The 27,577-nt window shown below is 42.1% G+C and overlaps 2 protein-coding genes across 3 annotated transcripts in view; both read right to left on the reverse strand.

Moving 5' to 3' along the window:
- Positions 1 to 490: 490 nt before the first annotated feature.
- Positions 491 to 17,595, reverse strand: NSRP1 (nuclear speckle splicing regulatory protein 1). 2 transcript variants are annotated; one of them, XM_086475070.1, is made up of 7 exons: positions 17,563 to 17,595; positions 16,247 to 16,334; positions 6,915 to 6,971; positions 6,306 to 6,437; positions 5,144 to 5,351; positions 4,461 to 4,569; positions 491 to 2,150 (listed from the first exon to the last, which is right to left on the reverse strand). In XM_086475070.1, the coding sequence occupies exons 1-7, from the start codon at positions 17,580 to 17,582 to the stop codon at positions 1,118 to 1,120; spliced, it is 1,647 nt and encodes a 548-aa protein (XP_086331196.1). In that variant the 5' UTR covers positions 17,583 to 17,595; the 3' UTR covers positions 491 to 1,117. The 2 variants fall into 2 exon arrangements, with proteins under 2 accessions (XP_086331196.1, XP_009950713.1); XM_009952411.2 differs by lacking the exon at positions 17,563 to 17,595 and adding an exon at positions 16,913 to 16,932.
- Positions 17,596 to 18,698: 1,103 nt separating this feature from the next.
- The window catches only part of EFCAB5 (EF-hand calcium binding domain 5), a 32,992-nt gene continuing 24,113 nt past the window's right edge, over positions 18,699 to 27,577 (reverse strand). Inside the window, 9 exon segments of the mRNA XM_086475421.1 lie at positions 18,699 to 18,829; positions 20,287 to 20,383; positions 20,578 to 20,825; positions 21,382 to 21,635; positions 22,420 to 22,516; positions 23,715 to 23,873; positions 24,601 to 24,833; positions 25,569 to 25,741; positions 26,588 to 26,877. Coding sequence (XP_086331547.1) covers positions 18,699 to 18,829; positions 20,287 to 20,383; positions 20,578 to 20,825; positions 21,382 to 21,635; positions 22,420 to 22,516; positions 23,715 to 23,873; positions 24,601 to 24,833; positions 25,569 to 25,741; positions 26,588 to 26,877 — 1,682 coding nt within the window.

Here is a 27,577-nt window from a genome sequence, read left to right on the forward strand (position 1 = left end):
AACTGATCCACACTTGCAGTAAGTGCTTAGCTACTCAGCTTACATACAAAAGTCATTTCCATTTCAAGTCTTTGTAAACTGGCAGGCTTGGCATTTAATGTTGCTCACATTTTGTCTCCTTACTAAGTCTGTTAAACAAAATATTAGAGAAACACCAATACAAATTTTTTTTATATTAATTCACCTTACTGTAGCATAAAAGTGATAAATTTACTACAAAAAAAGTGAAAGAAACTATTGTAAAAAGTCTTGAAAATGTATTCTAAAAACTGTGACCACTATCAGATATCCTACTCACGAAGCTATAGTTTGGAGATAACTTTTGATTATGAACCTTTGAACAGACAGACTGACAAATCTAAGATACTACCTCCAGTAGAACAAGCAGATATGACTATAATACATGAAAAGAGACTCATATACCCTCCTTCACATAAAAAAGGTGCAGTAAAATAACACAAGCATTAAAAAAAGACCCACACGTTAGATTCAGTATGTATCTTACACTTTATTTGTTTCTGTACACCAGGTCCCCAAAACCAAAGCCCACACATAAAATACAAAATTGATGTATCAATAAGCATTTAGCTTACAAAACGCCATACTACATACAGAAATCTCCTAGATTATTATTCAGGCTATTTTTCTTGCCTTTTTTCCCCCCACTTTTACAGATCTGCTTCTCATTTTTGAGAGCACCACTGGGCAACAGTGAGTCCTGCTAAGGGCTGAGAACACCTTTGTTTCAGCAGAGCTCACCGTTTCAGCTGGTGAAGGGAGTAGGGGCTGCCAGGGGGAGGTATTCTCACCTTACGTTGTTTAACACTCCTAGGTCTGTCCCAGAATCTTCAGGTACCAAGGATGGGGCACTGAAGGCCAGGGTGCACAGAGTCAGACAAATGTAATATTTCAACACTTTAAACAGACTAAGGGTGTGCATCAAGTGATCCATTAATCCATTTCAAGAGTTATTCTTCTATCAGGGCACACACAGTTTCTTAAACGGAAGCCAGGAATAAATAGCTAGGATACGCTTTTACTTCTGTACAAGAGTCCATGCAGCAGTGGATTTTCCTCTTGGTTGACAGACCAAGTGTTTTCGTCCACCACAGGGACATTAATCTTCTTCCTTCTCAATGTAAGACTTGGCACTGACACGTGCCATTTGCCTTGCCAAATAGCGGTCCCTTGCTGACATGACTGTCTCTTCGTTGCTCCGTTTGGCAAACTTGCTCATGCTCTCAGGTGGTTTCTGTGCTTGTTCTTTCTCCCTCTCTTCTCCAGCTTTACGCTTCTGCTCAGATGAAATTCCAGAGCTGGATCTTCCCTTCTCATCCCCCTCCCTCTCTTTTCTCTTTCTCTCTTTTTCCAGATCAGTCTCTCCATCTTTTTCTAAAGATGCAGGAGTACATTCCCTCCTCTCTCTGTATTTCTTTTCATCACTACCATATTTCTCTCTCCTGTACTTCACATGATCTTCCTTTTCTCTGCACTTCTCTCCTCTCTCCTTCTCCCTGTCATTATACCCATCTTTACCATTTCTTATTCTTTCTTTCTCCCGTTCCTTTTCTGAGCCTTTCTCTTCTCTCTCCTTTGCCTTCCTCCATTCTCTGCCATGTCCCTCCCTCTCTCTTCTTTCCTTCCCCCTTTGTTTATCATCTTGCTCTTCCCTCCTCCTGTAGTTATCTTTATTAGTGTGATCCCCGTATCTATGTCGCTCTTCCTTTTCCCTGTGGTGATCCTTTTCGTGGGTCCTACTTCTCTCATAATCTTTTTCCCTGTATTGTTCATCATTTCCCCTTCTGCTTGGTCCGCTCTCTCCCCTCTTTGTAAGATGATTTGTTTGGGCTTTTGTGCGCAGATCTTCCTCCACACTGGATGAGCTTGGTGACCTGGAATGCCTCTGGATCTTGTGATGTTTAGCCTCCTCTTCACTGCTCCCAGAGCTCGCTCTCCTTTTCTCCTTTTTCAAATTTACTTTACTATTTTTGTGTCTCTGATCTTCATCACTACTATCAGTTCCTAAGTCAGTGTCAGCATCTGGATTATTCTCTTTCTTAGCAGAGGGCTTCAGTCCTTGTCTTTCATATGGGCATTTGTTCCTTTGGTTGGATTCATCATAACAACTGTCAGATTTTTCTTCCTTTACCCTAAATTTTTTATGTTAAAAAAGAAAAGAACAACATTACACAGCCTGAAATCTCAGACTTTTCTACAAACTGACTTCTGGTCAGGACTTAACAAAAGATGCCGCTGAAAAGTCAAAGAAAGCAAATCTATCTGTGGCGCAGGTTCCAGGAATCCAGCGCAAAGTGTTTCTACTGAGTGTCTGTATCTGGTTCATTGGTGACTGAGAGTTGACGAACTTACTGAAAGAATGGTGTCTGTAGCCTCCATCTAAGGAAAAAGACACAGATTTGTATTTTTGTGTAAGCTTTTTGGCAAGCTACACATTTTTTCCTAGGTGCTTATTCCTCTATTCACATCGAATAATTATCCAGAGAAGCAGCAGGTTGCATGTTTTATTGACAGAGGCAGGAACAGAGCTTCCATTAGTAGTAGTAGCAGATTTTTTTAATCCAGTATTTCTCAAGATCTCACTCTTGTGCCTAGATAGAAATCAGTATCTTTTAACAGCTCATAGAGTCTTAAACACAAAAAGCTGACCCATGGAGGACATCTGGGCAGCAGACAGAAAGGTTGTGCTTCGTCACGCTTTTCTGACTGGTGAGGAAATACATGTTTACTCACACAAGCCACATGTCTCTTCTTTTTAATCATACCGCTACGGTAACAGGCTGTGGTAAATTCTTATGAATCAGCACACCATCTAGTTAGACTGAATGTTCGATGCATGCTTGAAAGCATGGCTGGTCTTTGAAAAATGACTAACAATTATGCTGAAAATTTTCGTAATTTATTTAGTAATCTAATTAATTAAAATGACAAATCGAAGATGGATCACTTTAGGGGTGAGTGATGCAAATTCTAAAAATTGAGCCATTTTCTCTCTGCATGCTATTGTACCACCGTAAGAAAGAATAAAATTCAAATATACATCTGAGCTTATCTGAAAGCCTTGCTGGGAGCACCACCTACAGTACTACTTGTTTTCCCTGAATTCATTTTATATACAACTCACAAAAGGAACAAAATGATCTCTACACAGTACATAACTACATCATCCTGAAGATGCTCTGAAACAAGAACTATTAAACCAATGGGCTGACCACTACTGCTACTGTTTTTATCAAGAGATGCAACTGAGTAACTTAGATTTCATCAATAAAAAGAAGAACCCATAAAATGCAAAATTCATTTAAGCACCTCAGTAGCAATCTTTGTGCACCACCGAAACCAAGCAAGTATTGCTCTTTGGTGAAAGCCCGAGACAGGATGTTTTCCCAAACACATGGGTATACCAATACTTTAAGCCTCAAATGACAAAACTGTGGCCTCAAATTTCCCATTTTCTGCTTAAATTCAGGAAGCTGTTCTGCTTTTCTTCCAGTCAGTAATTCTTCCTATTTCTTTTACATTACTTTTCCCTATTTATTTCCAGTAAGGTGGCATATCCTTATACTGAAGACATAATCAAGAATTTCCTTGTTTCAGATAGCTGGGTAACTTCACTGTGATCACATTCTTCATTAAAGCTAAGAATTGACTTTCTAATAATCCAATCTCAGATCTAGAAGAACTCTTGATGAAAGCTGCATTTTCTTTGTGATGGCAAGCATTTTACTAGTGACATCCAAGTTTAAGGCCTATCTCAAGTGAGGTTTAACCTGAATTAATTTTTTCAAATCAGTTGTTGCATAAGAAACATATCCCCTTCACCATATTTATCCACAGGGCAGAATTTCAGCACCTCAACTACATAAATAATTCAGCCTCATCTCATTACTTTGTTTTGGAATGTGCATATATTAAGGTTTTAAAATATTCCCACTGGGTTTCCCATATATTTGATCAATTTCCTTTTATCACAGCATCGACACTCGATTTATTTTTTATGAACGTGTAAATATGGAATAAGTACAAAGTTAGAGACTCACGTTCTTTTCAGGAAATTCACAGCACACATCATTTCCTATGACTTACCTCTGTCCTCATTATTTTACCTTTTGTCTCCGTCCTGATTCAAAACATGTAACTGAATGCAGATTGCCAAACATTATGTAAACCGAAGTAAATACAGGTTAGAATAACACCAAGCAGTACTGCAAGTATGTCTGTCCTACTTTTTAAATGGCATCCCTCTCCTGCTCGGTTCTGTCTTGTAGTCTATAGTGATGATCATTAGACATTTTCCAAACAATTGAGTTAATCAGCTGTAGAAAGTAATCAGCTTACCCTAGCAGTGTTTTAGTACTCTAATTCTTACAGTGTTCCAGTGAGTCTGGAAACACAGCCAGAAACTGGTTTATACCTGAAAGCCTTCTGGAATTGCATCCTACCTGGCTTCACGGAAGCTGCATTTAGGCATCTCTTCTTCCCCTACCCTCTGGTTTAAAAGATGTCTGTAAAATCCACTGAGATCCTTCTGTTTGGTCACATCCAGGTACGCTAAGAGAAAGAAAGTAAGGTCGAATTTACCGTGCTACAAATACTCACCAGACACAACTCACAATTGGTACACACCACCAAGACTGCAACCTCCATCCTGGCTGTTTTCAAGCCCAGAGTGGAAAAAGCTCAGAGCAACCTGACTTGACCTCACAGCAGACACGTTTTGAGCAGGAGGCTGGAACAGGTCACCTTCAGAGGTCCACTCCAACCTGATTTATCTTACAATCCTATAACCTATTCCTGGGACACTGTACGGAATGTCTGAAGTAAGGAGTGTAAGCACTGCTGTACCCCAGGCTTATGAGTCTTCCTTCAACTGACCCCTCCTCAAAAATTAGAAGTAGCAACCTAAATAGTACTGACACACAAAGAGAGGAGCTCCCTCTGTTCCTTTAGTAACACGTACAAAGGAAAATAACAGACAAAGTGGGATCTGATTCAGTATCTGCTGTCTGGTCCTTTTTGATTTTTCATTATCTCAAGCCTCAGAGAGAGACCAGATGACAGCGTTGTAAATCATGTACAAGGCCATAGCTCTTTTTAAGGGGAATTATTTCAATGTGAATCTCACCTTCAAGAGCTGCTTCTCTTCTTTCTCTTTCCTCCTCCTCAGCCCTTTCTTGCAACTTCTTCTTATAGGCTGCAGTCACAAAAGCCTCTTTGTGAGCAAACTCTTCTCCTTCCATTTCACGCTCTTTCTGAATCTTTCTTTCCATTCTTCTTTCTTGCTCCTTCTTTCTAATCTCAGCTGCTTTGAGGATATTTTGGATGTATCTGGGCTAAAACAGGAGGGGAAAAAAGGTATCATGCCGAGAGGTAATTGAGGTGGCTGAGAAAACACAAATTGGGATTGATGGAGATGTTGAAGAAAGTTGGTAACGGAGGAAAATTGACAGAAGCTTGCCTAACGTATTCTCACACTGTTTGATAGCTATCTGAAATAAACTGTCACTCCCTTTTAGATCACTAACACAGCATGCTTCACAATAACAAAAGAGTTGCTGTATTCGATCAAAACATTCAGCCTATCTTTGACTACAATGGTTTTTGCTCTGAGCGAAATGAAATGGTTTTTGATTTCTCACCCCTCTGTCTTCTGACTTGTAATCGTCTTGCCTTTTCATTGCTGCAAAAGAGTGGGAAGCTTCCTTTTATAGCCAGGTAACCTGACAGGAGCTTTCCAATGAAACAGAGTTAAGTAACAATGAAAACATCACTTGTCAGCATAATCAATGCTCTGAAACACGGCATTGGGCTGTGAAAATCAGCTCCTATTTCACCAATGGAAGTTAATTACTTTAGTCTTCTGCCAGTCCCCCAGTAAGCCCACCAGCAATGAGGAGGGACGATTTATATTCATTAGCTTAACAACAAAAGAGCCTTTATTATCAGAAGTAGTGTTGTTGCAGGGCCCATTGCCTCTAACCCTGTTATCCCACTGTAACATCCTCTTCAGAAATACACAGAAGGATACGCTACATCCACATCATAAATGGGGTGGGAAACCTGTAGTCTGCCGCCCTCCAGAACACCACTGGATCAGGACTCTGAAGTCTCTGATGAACTAACAGTTTTGCCAAAATTCTTGCAAATTACCTTATGTAACAGGATTTGAGCACAATACTTGCATGCCCCGCAAGAAAATGCATTTGGCAAAGCTTGAAAGTTAATCAGTCATAGTTATTCCAAGCATACAGAGGTAAGACAGACAGCACACGTTTTCAGGTATCGACCTTTTTGTCATCTGTTCCGGCTAACACTCTGGCATTACTTTCTTTCTTCTTCTGCTGCATTTCATCATAAATACTGTCATATTCATACACTGTAGCATCTTCCTCCAAAGCCTTCTGAATCTCTAATTTAGTCTAAAAGAAAAAAAAGGGGGGAGAGGAGAAGAAAGATGCCAAAAAATTAAGCATGAAATTTTTACTATTTTGAAACAAACTTCAACATCTTGTGCATTTAAGTGCTTCATTGAATAAACAGAAAATTGATTGTGTTTTAAATTACGACCAGCTCTGTGTTAAACCTCTCTCCTGCAGCTTTCATTGGGCAGTTCTTCAGCTACTCTCATCACAGCCAGAAGAATTTCAAAAAGAACAATCTTGCCCAGACAAGTGAAACAAAATCTTTGCTAGAGGAAAGGCTCTGAGAATTTCAAGTCCAGTTTTAAAGAAAGTCTTGCGCTGCAAAGAGCAATGCACAAAATCATAAAATGATGTGGATTTTTTTTTAAATCCTGAAGTTACACAATTATGTTTCTGCAATTATTTAATAAAAGGGAACGGAGGCAGTAATTTCTTAACGTCCCACGGGCATGAAGAGTCCCCACATCATCTCACCTGTTTCATTGCTTGTTTTTTCAATGCTTCTTTCTGAAGACTTTCACCAATAGATGGCTATAAGAAGGAAACATTGCAGAAATAAAATTAATTACATTGACACAGCTCATATTATTTAACTACCATTCTAACGAACAACCATGTAACAGTCCCATTACATAAGTCAGTCTCTCATTTCAATAGTATTTTTCTGTGAGAAAAACTAAAAGTTCATTCACAAGCATACATGAGTCAGCCTTTTGCATGAGCAAAGTACTGCAGTACCCCAACATATACATCAATATATTATTTTTTTAAAACGAAAATGGTGACAAGTTTAAGAACACTATTTCAATGATGTGTGCACCTCAAAAGCTGCATAAAATTTCATGCCATTTCACAAAACAATCTCTGTCCAAGAAGTGCTCAGAGACATAGAAGGTCTGTGAAAACTGCTTCGTTGCAATGCCTTCCTCCAACCACTGCCAAAAAACTAGTAGAAGAGACATACCCCTGCACTATGGGAAGGGTCAGTCTGTCGGTGCAAGAAGCTAGCACAGCAGCAAGCAAAACATCTAGCAAAGGACAGCTAAAGCCAGCACCGAAAAAAATTCCTAAGAGAAGAATGCTTATAATACACGTACTCACTCCCAAACACTACGATTCTTTCAGTTTCTGCAATTTAAAAAAATAAAACACAGAAAACAAACACCCCCACCCCCCCAATCAACAGAAATTGGAATTACACCCTCCTACCAATTTATCTATCAAAAATGTTCTAATGTTCTTGGGAATTATATAGTTGTGAATAAAGAAGGATAAATATTCTCAATGATCTGTTTAATTATATTTCTAATAGTCTGTGAAATAGATGGGTGCTATTCAGAAGATACGTACTCTTCTTCCAGCACGCAAATGTCATCAGAGATGTAGCTGTCACGAGCAGACATTCATACTGACAACCACATAAAAAAATGTATTCATAATAAATAACAAGTATCTGAAAGGATCTGGCATGCACTTCACGTTTGATCTGCATCACTGGTTCCATATTTTTAAAAATAAGAATACAGCTGATTTGAACAGCATGTACTTCAAATGTTAATGTTGAATTTCTCAAGATTGATGTGCTAGAAAATAGCAGTACTAATCTTCCCTAAGAAAAAACATACCCACTACTGAAAGCATGTTTTCTAATCATAGTGTCTTTTGAAAAAAAGCTTTGCATTTTCTTTAGTTTTGTCTTTTAATTAGTGTGGAACTAAACTGCATAACTGTATTTCTCAACCAATTGATAATATTGTTTATTAAACAGATTCACTGTAAATGACAGTATCCTTGTTTATGTAATTAAATATCTCTTAATCTTAAAAGCAGAAATAGGAAGGAAAAATCCTCTTGCATTTTGGCAGCTTCCCAGGTTTTGCAACTTTGACTAATACATGCTCTGCATCACATTTTAAAAAGACACAGAGATTGTGTAATCAGCTCTTAATAAAATTTAAAAATGGAAACCAACTAGCAGGGAGCTTGGCAGCAGGACTAAGATCTTCTGAACAGAAGATTCAAACAGAATTAGCACCACGTAAATTCAAACAGATCCCCTGAACAAGGCGGCTTTTGAATTCATTTGATGTTTACAATAAAACAGTAACATGTCCTGACCCCTCTTTCTTATGCTATTAAAATTTTAACAGATGTATCAACAAGGAAGAAAAACCCAAGTGCTTTTCCACAATTTTCAGCATGACAGACTGTAAACTGCCCAAATGTTTTTTCACTGGCAAATTTCAGAAACAGGGAACAATTGTGCCATGAGCAGCAGATTAATGGAGTTCCATTATGTATGACTTTGTGCCCTCTTTCTCTATTTCCCCCATCACCTCCTCAGCCACCCTGCCTATGGTATCACATAATAGCATCCGCTGAATTCTAGATACTCTAGACCTTTGCTCACTTCCCATAGACATGCTTGTACTTACTTTCAAAAGTAATACTACAATCAGAAAAAAATGAGACACAGAATATTCAAAATATTCCTTCCTGGCCCACTCCAAGTGAGCGACTTAAAGGCAAGTAAAAATGGGAACTTGAAAGGGCACATATTCCAGCTTTTTCTGGTGCTTTGCTACCTGCAGACTTAGATAAAATCCATCTCTGCTTTCAAAATGTTAAACCTTGCGGTTAAACTACAGTAATAAAGGGAAAGTGTGATGTGCACTTTCATGGAAGAAAACCCCTGCACTGATTCAGTCACGCTCATCACCAGAAAGCAGCCTCTCTCTCTCACCCAGCTGCAGATAACCAGGTAAGGAAGCAGACCACGCTCCAGGCTTTCGGAAGCTGAGCTTGGCAGACATTAGCCACACATTCAGAATTCACTGTGGTACCAGGGACTACACCCTGTATACTGCAGCTTGCTGATTATTTGGACTATAATTGGATATTGTCTCTTATTAATTTATGTAGCTGGTTGGCTGGGGGAAGTAGACAGTGGGTTATGTAGTTTAAAACAACCTACAAGAATCCTCACTTCATTCATCTAGTATTACCTCTCACTTTCAGGATTTATGAGCTGATGTTGAGAAATATTTAAAGTACTGTACTTGATTTTTATGTCATATGCTTTCTCCTAAAAAAATGCTATAAATGAGTCAGTATAAATGTATTAACATAAACAAATATTTTAAATTGACAGTGGAACCACACACCAGCATTACACAGAAGACCCTCCCCAAGAGCCAGAAGGAAGTCTCTGCTTGATGCATTAAGGGTCATCACTGAAGGATTCCTTTACCAGACACTCTTATACTGGTTTTATAGAAAGGTGCCTAAACAGTAAGGAATCTCCCCTGCATTATGCCAGAAAGCAAGGGCTCAGTAAAAGACAAAACAGATTCTGTGGTTATATTTACAAAATAAGCTTTATTGCACCAAAATATTTGAAACTCTGCCCAGAATGTTTTCCTTGTCTGCCTACATGAAATAAATGTGTTGCTCTACAAAGATTACATAAACACAAATGTAATATAAAATCCCCATTATTGTCCATGTAATTGTAAAGAAGTCCACCTGCAATTTGTTTGTCTAGAGTGGCAGTAAGTTTACAAAAAACAAATACCTTCCCTAATGGTTTATGGCTGACAATTTCCTGTCGTGCTACGAGCTCTGATAGATGAGAACTTCCCCTTCTTTTGTATTGTTTTTACTTATCAACTGCCCATTTATTAAAGGCCCTACAAGCTCAGCAATCTGTCTCATACTTTCTCTTTCCCTGCAGTCAAGCTATTCTTCTGAAGCACAAAGCTTATAGTTTAATATTTTCTGGAAGGAGAAAAATGTTTTAACCCTATCCTGTGAAATGACATAGAATCCATGCACATCAAGAAATTCTTAGAAATGACTCTCCAGTCTACCACTCCTACGAGATCATGGAAGACAGCCTTTACAGAACCGAAAAGGTTAAAAAAAAAAAAAAAAAAGTAATAAAAGAAATGACGCCAATCTACTAACTTTTCTCATTGTTCTCTCCCATTTCTTATCTCCTTCAGGTATCTACAAGCTTCTTTCAGGTTCTTAAGTGCTTCAGCTACCTCCTTATTTTTATCCTGCAGGCAAGCACCCTTGTAAGTCACTTCTTAAAATGTCTTCTTTACATTGCTCCCACGCAACCAGAGAACAGACATTCGAACTACTGACCAATGGTTTTGGTTTCTCTCAGCTATGTTCAGCTCACGACAGAGCGTGCAAGCCATTTATAGCTTTATACAAAAAAGCTCAATTCAAAGTGCAAACGCAAATACCTAAAAAGGCAATTTTACAAATGAGACAACAGAAATTTCATATTCTCACAAATCCATCGTATCTGCCTTCCCACCACAATGTCCCAGTCTTCCCACATCTCAGGTCCCAACTGTAGTTCCTTGCTTTCCCTCTGCATCTCCTCCTTCCTCCTGTCTCAGCTAGACTAGGCAGCCAGCCCTCACCTTCCAGGTCAGCGGAACAGCACGGAGAAGGGTTGAGACCATCTTTCTCATCAGGACACTAACAAGGTCTTTGCCCTGCAACTAGAGACATCTAGTCTCGCTCAGTTCACTTGACATTGGCCATCACATTCAGAAACATATTATGAGCAAAGCTCAGACAATGAAGCGTATAAAGCTCTTTTTAGAACACCAAACCAAAAGCAGGACAGCAAATGACTTCCCTGAATGTGCCTAGTTTAAAGAATACTCAGGCTCTATTTATCCTTCTGCATTGCTACTGATTTGTCTCGTTTGTTCTTGGGGGGAAAAAAGCCAGTTAGGTTTTTAGAAGTAATTCCTCCTAAACTGCTGCTGCAAATGACACAATTTCTGGAGCTGAGTGTGCAGCACCATTTAAGCATAGTCTCAGAAAACCAAGTCTTAGTCTGTCACTAGTACTGTTTTCAGCACTGAAGCTGGTTTCTAGGAAGTTACAACCTTAAATCTGAAATTGCAAATGCCTTGTAAAAAATGTCACAACTATTTCAAAAGATGCTCTCAAAGTGTACGTGACACCCCTGACTTGTTTTTCCCCACTGACTGCCACAAGAAGTACGAGACCAACAAATTCTGACACGATAGCTATTATTAATGGAGTACCTTGTATTAGCTGCATAGCCTGCCTCCTAAGAAAAAGCGTTTGTGGTTGCTACCAAAACCCCAGGCATGGTACTTACTGATACACAATGCAAGACATCGCTCCATCCCTTCTTTAAAACCAACAGATGTTTCTGCTCTAATATAACCTCTTATGAAAGACCCATGAGGGGGCTTTGTCCTTTTGAACTCTCTACATGCTGCTTTACAGTGGACACATAAAATAAGTTACCTTTGTTTAAAGTGACATACATTTTAAAGGGAAATTAAATGCTTCAGTGATGTCAGGCAGATTTTATGTAGTTTGATTTTAATCTCTCACTACAACCATCTAGTTTTAACTGGATGTGCAGAAAACTATTGGACCAAACAGCAACAGCAGGGTAAGCTGGAGCTCTACTTGATCAACAAAAGAAAGAAGCACAGATATTCAGCTAGCTCACAAAAAGCAAAGCCTACATTTCTACTGAGCTAGCCAGTCCAAGAGCACTTCATTGTTAAAGACTGAGAAATAAGACACTTCCAGAGCAAAATTCATCTCACTGATTTTAGGGGTCTACTTCAGAATGAGACAAGTTGTGTACAGGGAGCTCAGTGAACTCAAGTGAGATATCTGCACATGTTTCTGTGGATCTTGCCCCAAGCTGCTGGCCCTATGTGGCTATGTCTCTGAAAGGCTGAGATCTGACTCAACTCATTTCATTCTTCTCACACCAGATAAGGAATCTCAGGCTGTGAGATCTTTGGATTCATGACACTTTGGTATCAAAACATCTTAAAATGAGCTACTGACATTCTCATGTATATGTATTTATCTGTGGATCATTAAGGCTTGCCCTCATAGAGACCTACATTATCTAACTAGAGCCTGCACATGGATGATCACAAAGGTACACGAGACTCAACCCTTCACAGTGGGGCGGGGGGGGGGGGGGGGAGGGTCAAGTCAGGCAACAGATTCATCTCAATTCATACACTACACGAGCCATGGCTGCTTGCAGAAGAGAAAGAACATGAAAAACACGTCATGTACAAAAATAGCTTTCCTCGGCATTCCCTCCTAACTTCCAGAAACCAGGAGGTCAGGGACTTCCCGAACTGGAGGATGCACCTGGACCATTGTTTGACACCAAGAGCTTCCCTTAATTTGACTAACCCATTTCTGAATCCATTTATATTTTTGGCCACGCCCCAAGATCCTGTGGCAATGAGTTCCACAACTTAATTATACATTGTGTGGAGAAAACCCCCAATTTCCTTTTGTTTAGATTAAACCAGTAACTTGGTAATTCCGTAATATACCCTAGTGCTCATATCATGAGAAACGGCAAAATCACTTTCTCTGAATCATTCTTGATTTTACATACATCCTCTCGAGTTATTCCTCTCCACTTCCTTCTCCTCAGTAATCTCTTTTCCAGGAGTCCCTTTAGCCTACTTCGTCTTATTTCACACGAAAACTGTTGCATAAACTCCAGTGATCACCAATACTCATTATTTTGCCAATCTCTTTTTCAGTCATACTGCGTCCTTTGCAAAGCGAATGGACGGGTCCGTAAGCAAAACCAAAAATCTAAGTCTGCAACAGGATACGCCTTTCTGCTTGTTTTCAGTTTCTTCCTTTGTGCTTGCTTAAACACTCCATTTACCTTTTAGATGGTCACTAAAAAAACCACCAAATCAAGCCGATACATTCACAGAACTGTCCACACTGACTCCACGATCTCTCTCCTGAATTTAGCACCTACTGTGGTCTATGTACAGTTATTTTTTTTCAGCTACACTTTACACCGTGTAGCAACAAATCAGTTTTGAAAGGGTGGTAAGGTATAGGAATGTATGTTGGATAATTCTGATACAATTAAAAACACAGATTTTATCTGCTCTACCACAGAGATATTTTCAACTAAATTCCAAAGATAAAATAGAACACGGAACCGTGCACTGGGGATACTGACAAGCCACCGCTGAAAAAGCAATGCATGAATAAAGCGATCATATTTTTGGAGAAAATTGATACATCATAAATAACAGTAAGCCAGAATGGAAACCTATTTCTAACATATCATAGTTTGTTGCTGTAACATCTACCCTCTACAACAGGCTTTCCAAGGGGGAACAACCTTCCCCCCAGTTTTGAAAGACAGCAACAACCCTTCATTATGAAGGCAAATAATTCAGAACTATATTGGCTAGAAGTAACTGTAATCGTTTGGTTTCCTTTCTCCCAGTCAACACTGTATTTCAAGAAAATTTCCATCCCAGCTGTTCTGCTTCTTATGAATTAACCCAAAGATCACCTTCATCAGCAACTAACATCCATTAATGTACTCAGCCACAGCAAAAATGATCACCTTTCAAATTCCTCCAGCAAGGGCATAGGCAAAATCTTAATGCAATATGCATAGTAACATCAAAAAAACAAGGGAGTAGAAGTTTGGTATCTAATATATAATCACAGGCCAAGTCAGGTGTGCAGATTTCCCAGCACAAACTTTATTAGAGTTCAGTTAAAAACACATAATCTCCAGACATTTGAGATGTAGTTCTGACTGATAAGGTAGCAGACAGGAAATGAAACCCCTCCCAAATGTTGCTCCTTATCGTGAAAAGCTCTGAAATTATTATTGAACTAATAAAGTAATTTTGCTTTTTTTTTAAAAATGATCATCTTTGATAAAGGCAGTTATGAGATTATTACTTTTTGCTAGGGATGCACCGTACTGACGAGCATGACAACTTTTAAGAGTCTTTATAGCAGACTGGCAGTGAATCTGTCAGCCTTTCTGAAAGGGAGGCTACTGGATCTGTTAAACTAAAAGTTAGTAGACAGCACCATATATTATTATTATTAATATTATTACTAGCATTCACTATGTTGCTTTAACGTTCAGATATTAAAAGAAAATGGAGAAGTGAAAAAAAAAAAGCAGAATAGCCCCATATTCAGGAAGGTTCCCAGTCCTATCGTGTAATGTTTAACAACAATAGATTAAATCCAGCTCGTTCTTGGGATTTGGAAAGTGGGCGGTCAGTCCCTTAATGTAGGGCAAGGCACCAAATCCCGAACCGACAGGGAAAGTGCTCCTGCCACTGAGGACAGCAGATCTGCTGTCATCCCCCTTAGCTGCACTTACAGGGAAGCCTGTCTTCAAAGCTGGCGTGCCAGCCATGAGCTCAAGTGGAGGGACGCTCCTCCCGAGAGCGCTGAGGGCAGCAGCTAAGCGAGGAAAGGGATGGCATTTCAGACATGGTCCTGTCCTCTCTGTTTCCTGTACGTCCTACAAGCTGCACTGAGGCAGTTTCACGCTGAGGGTTGAGTGGGTATCACTGGGAAAGGCCTCAGCCCTTTCATGAAAGGAGCCAGACACCTTCAACAGCAGCACTCTGTGTGGAACCACGCACACAGGAATGCTGGATTTGGGCATTCTGTGACATAAAAATAACAACTGATAGTTGATTAAAAAAAGATTTTTTAAAATTGTTTGGTAGTAGGAGTCAGAAAGTGACAAAGAGTATTTGATGCTTTATCAGCACTGGTTTTTTCAGCCACACAAAAGAGTGAGCATTGAGTGAGGCTCTAAAGCAGTACGAGCATTTTTTATAACACATGGTCTGTTTCTATATTTCAACTGATTCTAAATTTCAAATTCTTAAATGTTAACATTCTAGACTATGGGTACATGTATTTTCTGCATTTTGTGGGGAAAAAAGCTAAATATGCACATAATGACATTATGATTGAGTTATCACAACTAATTCCAGATCAATAAACCCCAGTAAATTTTAACATCGTGTCCAGAAAGCAAGACCCATGTAGTGAATTCACCTCCACAATTCTGAGTTTCTATCCTTTACCTGTAAACTGTAAAGCTACTGGCTTTAAATCCTTCAAAAATTCTGTTTTAGAAGTGGGGTTTCTGTAAGGCATCCAACCAGTCTATGTACCACGCCAGCTCTTGGATGCTCCCCATACCTGTAGCAGTATATCCAGAAGTGTAATTTTTAGAGTGTACAGCACCCTCTACTGGGGCAGGCAGAAATTATTTCACAGGTAATACTCAAAAAAAAATTTAAAAATTCAAGACTATAGAAAAGAACTGTATCAACATCATGCAACGTAGTCACACATCACAGAGCATCAACAAGCTCTGCGATATCAACAAAAGCTGCATACTGTTCAGTCTAATATTACAACTAGTGCGAGTACTTCCAGACCTACAAGCAATTCTCATTACTTGCCTTTTTTTTTTTTTTGCTTTAGAACTTTTGGGTTGTACGGCTTTGCTTTTGTTTACAGAGAGTCTGAACATCATAAATAAGTTACATCAAATTTGGGTGGAAGGAGCTAAAGGATAACATACACTTAACAACTACACTTTAAAGTTAGTATCAGAGAAAGGACTGTCGATTACCACTGTTTTTCCATTTGCAGACGCATTTACCAGCAGTAGCCAACAGATTTCTTTACGAGCTAGATACTGTTAATTCTTGCAAACAGGTTGCCACATGTGGTGAACTTTTGGAAGAGCCGACAGAAAGTAACTAAGAATCAAGTCATCACTTCCATGTAACTTGCACTAAAGAAAGCACACACCGTATTTCACACCCAAATCCAAAATGATGGCACATCGTAGTGACGCTGACATAAGCTCACGCAGGCATTAAGGACTGTAAACAAATAATTTGCAGAATATGGGGCAAATTTCAGAAGAAAATTTTTGAACTGACCTCTTCATCAGATTCATCTGCAAACACTGAAAGTTTCTTCGAAACGAGATTTTTCTGCGGCAACTTTTTGGGCATAATGAGCCCATATCTAGGGAAAAAATTGGAAGTTACCTTTAATATTAATGACAACAAAACACATAGCATGTTCCAAAACAAAATCCCACCGTTCACAACTTCAGAAACAAGAGATCAGCACCAAAATAATGCATCAAGTGTAGACCTGGGCAGCGTTTGCAGCAACGCACTCAGCCTTGCCACACACTTGCCAGCTTCTCCCGCACTTTTGCTTTTTCCATGCAAAGTTTTGGGATGCAACGCTCTCCCTAAACTAGGCCGTAACTCCCTCTTGTCCAGAGTTCTCCAAGTGACTTTTTCTTCCTCCCTCGGAGAAGCAAGCAGTGACTCCTGCTTAACCTGCAGAGATGTGGTCTCAGCCTACACCTGACACTGTTCCAGGACCGTTTGCTGGTGCGGTAAGTTCGCCTGTTTTGCACGGCAATGTGACCACCAACCCAGGGCTCCAGCTACGGCAAAGGCCCGGATTTACAGCCAGCTGGTGTCACGCAGGGATCACCCGCACAGGCCGAGCACAGCCAGCCTCCCTGCCCAGCGCCACCGCGTCCTTTCGGTCCTGCGCCCCCTCTCGCTCAGGCATTCCTCCCCCACCTGCCTTTCCCCGGCTCCATCGCTACGCCAAGTCCCCCACAGCGCGTAGCGGTGCGCTGGAGGGCTCGGCCGTGCCGTAGCTACTCCATCATCATCGTGACGAACGAGCCGCTTTCGCCTGCTCTGAACCCGCCCGCAAGGGCTCCCCCCGCGCCGGTGCGGGCGGCCCAGAGGCAAACGCGCCCCAGCGCCTCCGGCCGCTGCTCGGGGGCGGGAGGCGGCAGCTGCACAGGGGCTGGGGGGGAAACCCTGAGGGGGGAACCCTGAGGGGGCTCTGCTTCGGAGGAGTGAAAACGACGCCGCACCACCCCCGGCACCATCGCAGCAGCCTCCGATGCCTTCCAGCTGTTTTGGGTTTTGTTTGCTTTTAATAAACAGTTTTAATTTCAGGCCGACACGACAAGGCTACACGGTGGACACACGCCGTGCGGGCCTAGCGAGCCCCCCTCCTGCGGCCCGGGTCAGAGGTTCTCTCAGAGCTCGCCCCGGCCCGAGGCAGGGCCGCGCCGCCGCCCGCCCTCAGCGGCGGCCCCAAGCCCGTCCCTCAGCCGCTGCCCCGCGGAGCAGGGCCTGGTCGGACCCTCCGCCCCGAGGAGCCCGGCGGCGGCGACGCGGCGGGGCCCCGCAGCCGCAGCTCCACCGTCACTCACTGCTTGCTCAACGCCGCCATCTTGTCCCGGTCGCTGCCGTCACCGCCGCCAAGTAGAGCCGCCTGCCCTTCCGCGGCCGCAGATTCCTCACGGCCGAGACGCACCTTCCCCGCCCGCCCCGGAGGCTCCCACCGCACCGCGCCGCCGTCCCGCTCCAGAAGGGAAGCTGCGAGCGGGCGGAGAGGGCCGGAGGAGGGGGAACGAGTTTTTTAACGGCCCATGGGTGCGTGGCGAAAGTGCTGACAGGGGAAGGGCTGTTGCGGGCGGCCCGAGCCGAGCCGGGGGCGCCGGGGGCTCCTCACGGCGGTGCCAGCTGCTGCCCGCCGGCTGCCGCGGGGGCCCGGCGGCGGGAAAGGCCCCTGAAGCGGGTGAGGCCCCAGCGGCGGGAAAGCTCCCTGAGGCGGGAGAGGACCCTGAGGCGCCCTCCCCGCGGCAGGCGGTGGCCGCCGCTCCCCCGAGGGGTGAGGAGCCACCCTCGCCCCGCCAGTCATCGCCTACCCGGAGACGTCGCTTGTTGGCGGCTAAGTAAAGAAAGAGAAGTTTAATTTCCCCAAATTTTATTAAAACAGTGATTCTGCCAAAAGAAACGTTATTGGAAAGATGAAATCTTGCTGCAGAGAGTGCAGTTGGCTGTAATCTCAAGCTTTATCCCAATAAGAAAGCTTTTTTTGCTATATTAAAAGTGTAGGGCTTTTCCGCAGTGTGTTCAGAAGAACTTGACAAAATGCTGACTAACAGCCTTTACTTAAAATTATTCCTAAAAAGTAGTTTAAGGAGACTGAACCTTGAATTTTTTTGCTGTATCATTTATGAGCATTGTAGCTCGGTAGTCATAAACTCATCCCTGCTTCTCTCTTTTTCCCATCCAAATTAATTAAAATACAAACAACTCAAAACCTTTAATCAAGCCTTAAAATTTAGTAGCTATACTAGCAAAATTGTTCCTTTAATGTTTGTATTGCTTTTTCTTGGTAATCCTTACTAGACTTTCTACCTTCTTAACAGCAAATACTCAGTGGCTATACATAAAAATAAAAACCCCAATGTTTAATTTAATAAAAGGTGTCCAATACCAGAATCGCTATGGTTAGATGAGGAATTAAGAGCTTTAATTGGAGGGGCACTAGAATCTGATGTCAGAAGGGACAGGGGGTTTTGCTGCGTGGGCTCCTTGTGATCTCTGCCAGCGACAGGCAGGTGTGTGCCCAGTGGTACAGGTACTCGGCTGGCGCTGAGCTGTGCTGCCACCCCGCCACTCTAGGTACGCCTGGAACAAAGAAGAGCTGTGACTCCAAAAGCCAAGTCAAAACTGTGAGCAAAACTGTGCCACAAGACTGAACAGAAGATCGTCCCATCAGTGTCCAGTCACCTACGTCCAGTAATTCCACCTTGGAAAACGGCGATGCTTGAGAAGCGCACAGCATTATTGTTGGCAGTGGCTGGTCGAGCGTAGGAACACTGCCTTTTTATTAGAATTTATTTTGTATTGTGGTAGGTCACCTGTTGTGCAAAGTGCTCTGCTGTGTTTTAATGCTGAACATTTGATACATAAAGAGAAAAGTGATTTTTTTCCACGCTCAGATTTGATTTAAGAGTAATTATCCTTCAACGCACTTTTACTAAATGTTATTAAAGGTCACTACAGAATCATACCGTTAAAGATTGCTCTGTTGATAGAGTGTAGGTTGTTTTCTGCTGTGTTCTGTATTACAGCACGCGTATAAGGAACATACACATTATCTGATGTTCATTTTAAAGGAATTCCTATAGTTGTAAGTCATACCTGCATTCGCACCACTGATCTGATACTAATCTCTCGGAATAAGTTAGTAAGATCCATCCTAGGAAACCAACGCTTTGTAGCACACCAGCAGTTTACCAGAGCTGTATTCTTTCTAGCTACGTCTGCATCCCTAACTGGAGCCAGGCTGGATGCTCTAGGCTTGCTGCATTCCTTCCAGTGAATTAGTTTTGTACATATGAGGAGAACACATGGACAGGAACTACGACTGCATGAAGTGTTGGGTGCTGATCAGCAGGCAGGGTACTGTTCATAAGTACCCCCAGCTAAATTAACAAGTCTTGTCCACATTTGATTTTTAACAGGCCTCTCAGGCTGGCATTAGATCATCAAGGGAGAAGTCTCAGTGAGAACAAGAGTCATTTCTCTCGCAGAGATATTGCAAATAGTAATAGCTCTTGACTGCTCTGGCACCAAAAAAGCCCACATTCATTAAACGGGAGAAAGACAGGCTGAAAACCAACTCCTGTCAGTGGCCAGTGAGTATATTAAGCACCTGGCAGATGGTGTTTACAAAGAGGAGGGCTCACACTGTCCTCCCACGGTCCGGTTGCTGTTTGGAGCTGGGTCAGTCCCTCAGGCAAGGCACAGAGGTCTGAAACAGATTTACTTGCCAAAAGAACCATCATTCTTAATATGTTTATCTGGAGGTTTACAATGAGGTCACTTGTTCTGGTAGGTTTCAAAGCTGATCGACTCCCCTTAAGGCAGTGAATTTTGATTCTAAATTTAACAGGTTGACTTTTAGTGACCAAAAAAGACTGCAGATATTTAGGACCCCTTATCTGTGGTTTACCCTCTTGCGAAATCAAAGTTAATTTCTGAAGTAAGGACCTTAAAAGCACTCAGCTGAAGGTTGCCACTGACACTGTTTCATTGTTGAGCCATGTCTGGTAATCTCACAATTAGTTTATCAATTTTACCAGTGATGCAGCCCAGCAGCGCCTCTGCTTGCACTTGCACAGATGCAGCAGTTGGATCAAAGCAATAAATCTCCTGAATCAAATTGTCATCAAGTTTCTGCAATGCAGAGAACAAAAGGAGTCAGGAGGCAGTGAAAAACTCAAGGGACAGTTACAGAATTAAAGATGGCAAAGTCAAGCATATAGGAAATCTGTAGGTAATGAGTTATTTCACTGACAATTCACCCTTGGCAAATTCCCCTGTATCTTGAAGGAGGAAGAACAGGAAGTCTCAACATTTTGAAGTCTCACCAGTTTACACTGACTGCAGTTCTCAGTCTTCTCTGAGCCCTTCCAGTTTGGATGGAAAAGCCACAGCACAGCCTTGACTACGTTATGTGCCGGAGCTGGCGGTTCTGCATAGCTCCTTATTTCAGCAAAGCTCTCAGCAGCGAGTTTCTGGACACACTCGCGCAGGTCCTGCAGTATGAACCAGTGGAAGAGAATCCCTGTGTGCCTCCAATTTGCCACGTGTTCTGCCTCCGGAATCAAAAGCAAACCTTTCAGGGAGTTACTCAGAAACATCTGCTACTCAAGATTTACGTTATTGACTGAAAGGCTCTGCCCTCTTTGTGATTAGCTCCTTGTCTCCTTGGCCAATTGATTTGTGTACAGCCTGAGCGTCCTGTGAAACTTTAAAAAATGGATATGAGCTTGAGAAGGAGACAAAACTTGCCTCAGAGGCAAGCAGAGGTCCTGAGGCCATGAAGGGTTCAGGCATGCAGGTTATTCTGTAACTCTGACATTCAAACTTGTAGTTGGGGCAGTTCTGAGGAGCACATGCTAGACCCCTGAGAGCAACAGAGCTCCTTGCTTCACACCTTTGATTTCAGTGGGACTTGGGCACAAAATACCTTGTGAACTAGAGTCAAAATCTAAACATTCTGTTTAATTGTACTCTGCTAAGCACTTAGGCTTGCTCAGGAGTAGTTTACGTGTACCAAAAGTCTGTATTTGTCTTTCCATACTTGCAGGAATGATATTTTAGATGTAGTTCTACTGAGATTCCTGATTTCACTGCTAAAAAACCCTCTCTTGGCTCTGTACGCACCGTACCCAGTACATAGACTGGTTCAGTTTCCTCTAAAGACATCTTCAGTATCTCAGAGCCGGCAGCTTGGGCCATCTTCAGCATTTTCTGCTGGTCTTTTTGTTCATGAGGTGGTAATTTCTGGTGGTGTCCAATGCTGATACCAAATATACCAAGAGCTTGTCCTCACAGGTCACGGAGAGGTGCTGCAGTGTGGTGTTCCCCACAGACAGAAGTGCCAATGACCTCTGAGCTGTCTATACACTTAAACAGGTAATCTCTGAAATGAGAGTAAAGAGAGGAAAACGTATTAGACTTCACCATTCTGGTTTCTTTTGGTAATTTATTTATCGTATTTTAGTAAGATGCCATTCATCTCTTGTTAAAACAAAGACATTACATTACTAAATCATTGTTTAGTTCTTTGAACTGAAATACGCACAGCTTTAAGTATCATTCAAGACATATACAAAAAGTAGAAAATAGCATTGTGGAAGACAATACTGCTTAGCCAGTTGCTGAAAATCATAAGACTGTAACAAACCTTGCTTTAAAAACAGTTTCCTGTTCATAACCACTTTGACATTTGTTCTATAGAGTTTTATAAAAAGTGAAAACATCTGCTGGAACAGCAAATGACTGTTCAACCAACTTTGACAACAAGGATGTTATACTTAAAGACAAGTCTGTGAGGAGCTTGCCAGTGGAAGGAAACGGATAGTTAAAGGAAATGAGACTAATATGGCCAGAAAAAAGACAGATTATTCTAAAGAGCAAAATGGTTCAGTGTAGGCTCTAATCCTGCAAACCTTTCACAGCAGATGTTGAGCTTCCTTGGCAGCTCAGCTGGTAAGCATTGAGTTGGAAGTTAAGTTTTTGCAGGCCCAAACTCAAAGAGAAGATACTCCTCACGCCTTCATAATTCAGTGTCACATGGAAACACACCGGAAGCTGCTCTTGCAGGGTTGCATCACCGTGGGCTTTATGGAATGTGGATCGTGCCTGATGCAGGCTGGACTCTAGGACCGGAGGTGACTAGTTCGATTGCAGGTGCTGGAGGCTGCCTTAAGAGGTTTTCTTTTCTGAGGAGAACAGAACTATGAATTTCTTTTTGTCCCGTGTTACCTGTAGCAATGTTTTGCGCAAAGCATAGTCCCGTGTCTGCCAGAGAAAAGAGAGGTTTAGCTGCATCCAAGAAAGGAACAGCCATTTTGAAGCTTGGAGAGGGAGAAAAAAGTTTATTTCTTAAAGGAAACTCCGGTGTACGTTCAAGTGCAATGTGATGGTTTAAAGACATCTCCCAACAATGCTTGGTTTTATTCCCAGAGCATATTGCTCAAGATGCATGAAGAATGTGCCCTGGACCTCCCTCAGCCAGACTGTTTAATCCACCCACACACTGAAGGACACCCACAGGCCAAGAGGAGGTTTCCCTTCTTTTTCCCATCCTCTTGCAGTCCTCTTTCTCATGTCATGTTTGTGTCACTGTGCCTTGACATGTGAGAAGCACAGAGGGGAGCAAATGCCCCGGCTATCAGGCAGCTAACGAGGGAACAGTGCAGAGCCTGGAATGACAACAGAAAGCTGCCAACATAAACCGTGCTTATCAGAGGAAGCAGATGAATTATGGCTACAGCAGATGTCATACAGGCTTCATGATGACACAGGATCAGTCCTAAATATTGCATACAATTTTCATCTTCTTAACGCACTTGTACATGAAGTGACAAGCTTCCCAGGGCCCGAGCGCCTGCTGAACAACTGGAATATGGTCTGCAGGGAAGGGAGCTGCCTTTACGAGCCACCTAATTGGGAAGCAGCCACTTCCCGAGTTGTATTCACATCTTGGCTGCTGACATTAGTTCAGAATGAAGAGGTAAATTAGCTACGACCTTCTTTTTTCCTGTAAAATACCATAATTTTGACATGCACAGAATCTCCTCCCTTTGTGGAGGTCCCAGACAGCAAAGCTTTACCAGGGACATGCAGTCTTGGCTGACGGATGGATGATGGGTGGATGGATGGATGGGTGGATGGATGGATGGATGGATGGATAGGTGTGGCGTATTGCTCGATTGGTTGCTATGCAGCTGTGATCATGGAAGTAGGAGAATATTCCCTTTTCCTGTGGAGAAAGGGCTATATCAGCAGTGCTCTTGAATTGTTTTACATGGGAGGATGAAAAGAATGAAGAGTGGCTTCCTTTACAGAGGGAAACTTCCCTCTCTACCTTTGCAGCCCTTTTGTTGCACAGGCAGTCCCAAGGCAGGCTTCAGTTTTTATGATAAAACCAGTGGGAAAGCACAGGCAGCTAGAAATGGCATGTCCTCACTACAGTAGCCTTTCAGCCCCTGACTACTACAGGCCTTTTTGCTGCAGTAATCCACCACCAGGTACATAACAATGTTGTAGATGCTGGGTGCCATGGGATACAACCAGTCCAGAGCAGCAACTGTCATTTATAGAACATTTTCCAGCGTGCAGATATGGTGGTAGGCTTTGCTGAATGCCTGAGAAACTCCCTGTGAAAGCAGAATCCTCCAAATAAGCCAGACAATTCTGTATGATTTGGGGAAAAAAGCTGGGGAAATGTTTATGTAGCAAAATGGAGCAAAATGGTTGTAACAAGTTACTTTAATCAGAGCTTGTAAAGCTGAAAAGTGACTGTGAAATGCCCCTTATCAAATAACGCTCTAAAGCTCCAGAGTCCACAAGTTCTAAACTAGACAAAGATGGTTTTTAGTGGAGATAGATATCCAAATGGACTGGTAATGTTGGCTTGCTGCGCTCCCTGCTGCCCGGACGGTGCATCCGCAATGAAGCCGATTCTAAAGAGCATCCCAAAGAAATCCGGACTGCCGTTGGTTATAATTATTCCGCCATGTAATAAGTAAGGTTTCGTGCCACTTTATGAAAACAAACACAAAGATGAGGTCCAGAGCTTCAGGAAATAACAGCTACTATCTTTTGGCTTTGCACAAAAGAACAATTAATTTACTAGTCAGGAGAAGCTTAAACAAATTACTGATGAAACGATACCTGATAATCAATTACAGATAAGATGCTAATCAGTAAGATATTGATACGGTGTTCTGCTCAACCACTTTCACCATATACAGTAAGAAGGGGCCCACAGTTCTCTTCTTATTTGTACATCTTGAATTTACACAGAAGGAACATGTAAAATTCACATGGGCCCTACAGCTCTTTGAAGAGTGGTCTAACAAACTGCTTTCTGATGGCGCCCAGCTGACAGAAACTGATCTCATGAGTCAGAAAGATGGTTTTCTCACGCTGGTCCAAAAGGGTATCAAGTCCTGAAATGCCAAAGACTCCCCAGCGAGCATCATGCAGTGGCAGTACCAGGAACGAACCTTTTCTCTCCTCCACTGGGCGGTCATCATTCCAAAAGTGGATATTTCCATGGAGCTGAACTCTTGGAACATGGATTGGCTTTCCCTCTTTGACAGCTGCAAAGCTGAAAACCAAACTTACGAGGAGGTTCGTTATGGGCAGCAGAAAACCTTTAATGAATAAACACTGCAGCTTTGATCTCTCCTTGCTCTTTGGCATCAGAGCAAGAGGGTTCCTCACTGAGCACACCCAGAAATATGTCATTTACCACTTGCATCCCAAAGACAGTGGTAATAAATAAGGCTCTTTTCATCCTTAGGCCATTTTAAAATCATCAACTGATGAATGTAATGAATAGGAATACAGAAGCAAGCAGCAGTTACATTTAGTAGGTTAGAAGAAGCAATATTTAAAGAAAGAGACAAATACATCTAGCTTTTGGAAATGAGAAGTAAAGAGGCGTGAAAGCTGTTTATAGCGTAAACTCTAGGGAAGGAAAGGCATTGTTCTCAAAAAATATCCTGTGGATGTAAACTGGTGTAAGGGAATTAATTTTTAAAGAAGAAAATGTAGGCCTAATGTAATAGACATTTGCTAAAGGATGAGATTTATTAGACTGTGAGCTAATCTCCCCAAGGAAAGGAGTGAAATCCCAAACAGAGCAGTTCTAAGTAGACCATGCGAAGTATAAGGGCATGTATATGATAATGAATCATTCCACAACCTCAGTTCCTGAGGAGATTTCCTCTCTGGAGTACTCTATCCACCTCTGTTTCCAGTGCACCCCAAACACTGCCTGGTACCCCGACATTCCAAATGTTTTTGAGAAAAAGGAACGGTTACTTGCAGCTTTTCTTACCTTACTCCTTTCATGTCTCTGTACAGTGTCTGGTTTAGAACATACAGAGCATCTGCTGCGGTACATGCCACGTAGTGGAGGAGAATCTGTCCCCGCTCTGGTGAGAGCTGGTTCTTTTCCAAAAGGGCAATATATGCGCTGATCTTCTTGTTATCCCCACGGGCTCCCGCATCCTAGCAACCAAATGTTTCCCATTACATTATGTGCATTAGCCATTGGCCATTACACTTATTTCATGTACTTAGCACTTGTGTCATTTTTTGCTGAGACGCTGTTCTGGGTCACTGATTTTGTGTGTAATGCACCAACTGCATGACATGTGTGTGTCTGTGCTGCCATTGCCTCTGACCACAAGCAAAAACACTTCATATTTTGATTGGCAAGGAAAACAGATTTTGTTTTTACTGCTGCTAATGGGGAGCAGTTGATATAAAAATAATCCCTAAATATAACCTGTGCTTAAGCAAAACTCCTATGGATTTCTTCTCCAATAAGAGATTTCTTTGGAAAAGTCAGGCAAAGAAGTGCCAGAGCTGCTACGTTTACAAACCTAAATATTTTAAGAACACTTCAGCTACTGTGAGAAAAGTTTGGCTTTGAGGAACACTTCAATGGTGATGACAAACATCTAAAGTTGCAGCTGCAAGTTAAAAATTAAACTATATCTCCACTACAAATTAACCATCTTTGTCCCAGACCGAGTCTGGTGTGTTTCATTTCCGAAGATCTAAAACTAGAACTATGGATTTCCAAATTTTATCTGAGTCAGCTCTTCAAAAAGTGAGACGTAGGTATCCGTGAGACGCATTCTGGATTGGCAGAGCATGGACGAGAATTCTTGTATTGCAGACTTGACCTGTGACTCTTTCTGTGCATAACCATGGGCTCTCCTGAACACCAACGAAGTGCAGAGAAGCACAAGGAAACCAGCCTCAGACCAGCTTCCCATGCAACCATGGGGTTGAAGTCAGTGTCACAATCCCAACACACGCGACTCTTGTGCTCCCTGGGATGCGTACCTGGGAGAGGGCCTCAAACACCGCTTTGTAAACTGGTTCCGTGCTTGCTCCACTGGTCTTAGCTGCTTGCTGGATATTGTGCAGCCATTTGCTCCTGGTTAAGCTTTGCAAGCGTTCCATGTGACCTCGTTCCACACTTCTGGTCAGAAATTCCACCAAATTATCAAGAGGTTCATCCTCCTCACCAGTGAACTCGGAAGCAACTAACTCAAGGGAAGTCTGGAATGCCTCTGGGGATAGCTTCCCCACTCTGCTGAGCCGTGGGTAACGGGAGCAAAGGTGTTTCTTTGCTAGTAGAAGAAACAGAAAATAAGACAGAGACAGTCTATTTGAATAAAATGCTCTGCTTTTCTTGTGCAAAGTATGAATCAAGCCCTAAACTGGCTTTGGGTTAAGTGCTCCAGCCCGTCATTCTGGGTTTCTTCGAGCTATCTCCTAAATGTAAGTTGTCACCAGGACAAGTAATCTCCAGCTTCCAGACTGGATGCACCTTTCCCTCTAGATGCCTGGTTTCTCCCCTACTGAGAAAGAAACCTGCAAGGCTTTGCTCCTGTGCCTGTTTCGTACCTCTGCAATATACCTAAACAACAAAGGTCAATGGAAAATAGGAAAGCTGCTTGGAGTTAGCAAAAATCAGAGGCATCTCCATATCAGAATCAGATTTTATGGACACTTGAGGGGCTGGTGGGACAGGGCTGCAGGTAGGCGTTCTGCATACAGTAGTTGTAGTTGAGACCTTACAGAAAAACTATTCATCAATCCCATTAAAAATGTGAAGGCCAGAGTCTACAGATGATTTCACAGATCTCCCATATTCCTGGATTTTCTGTTATGTACCATACTTGCAGACATTATGCTTTTCTTTAGAAGCCTTCCAAAGTAACTATCATTTTTAATCACCCTTCTTTAGGTGTCTCTGATGAATTATTGAAATAACATTTGTATCGTGCTAAATCTCATAAAAGAAGAGCAAAGAAAACGAAAGGTCTA

The sequence above is a fragment of the Leptosomus discolor genome, chromosome 18 (assembly GCF_034619465.1).
Source record: "Leptosomus discolor isolate bLepDis1 chromosome 18, bLepDis1.hap2, whole genome shotgun sequence".
NCBI lineage: Eukaryota > Metazoa > Chordata > Aves > Leptosomiformes > Leptosomidae > Leptosomus > Leptosomus discolor.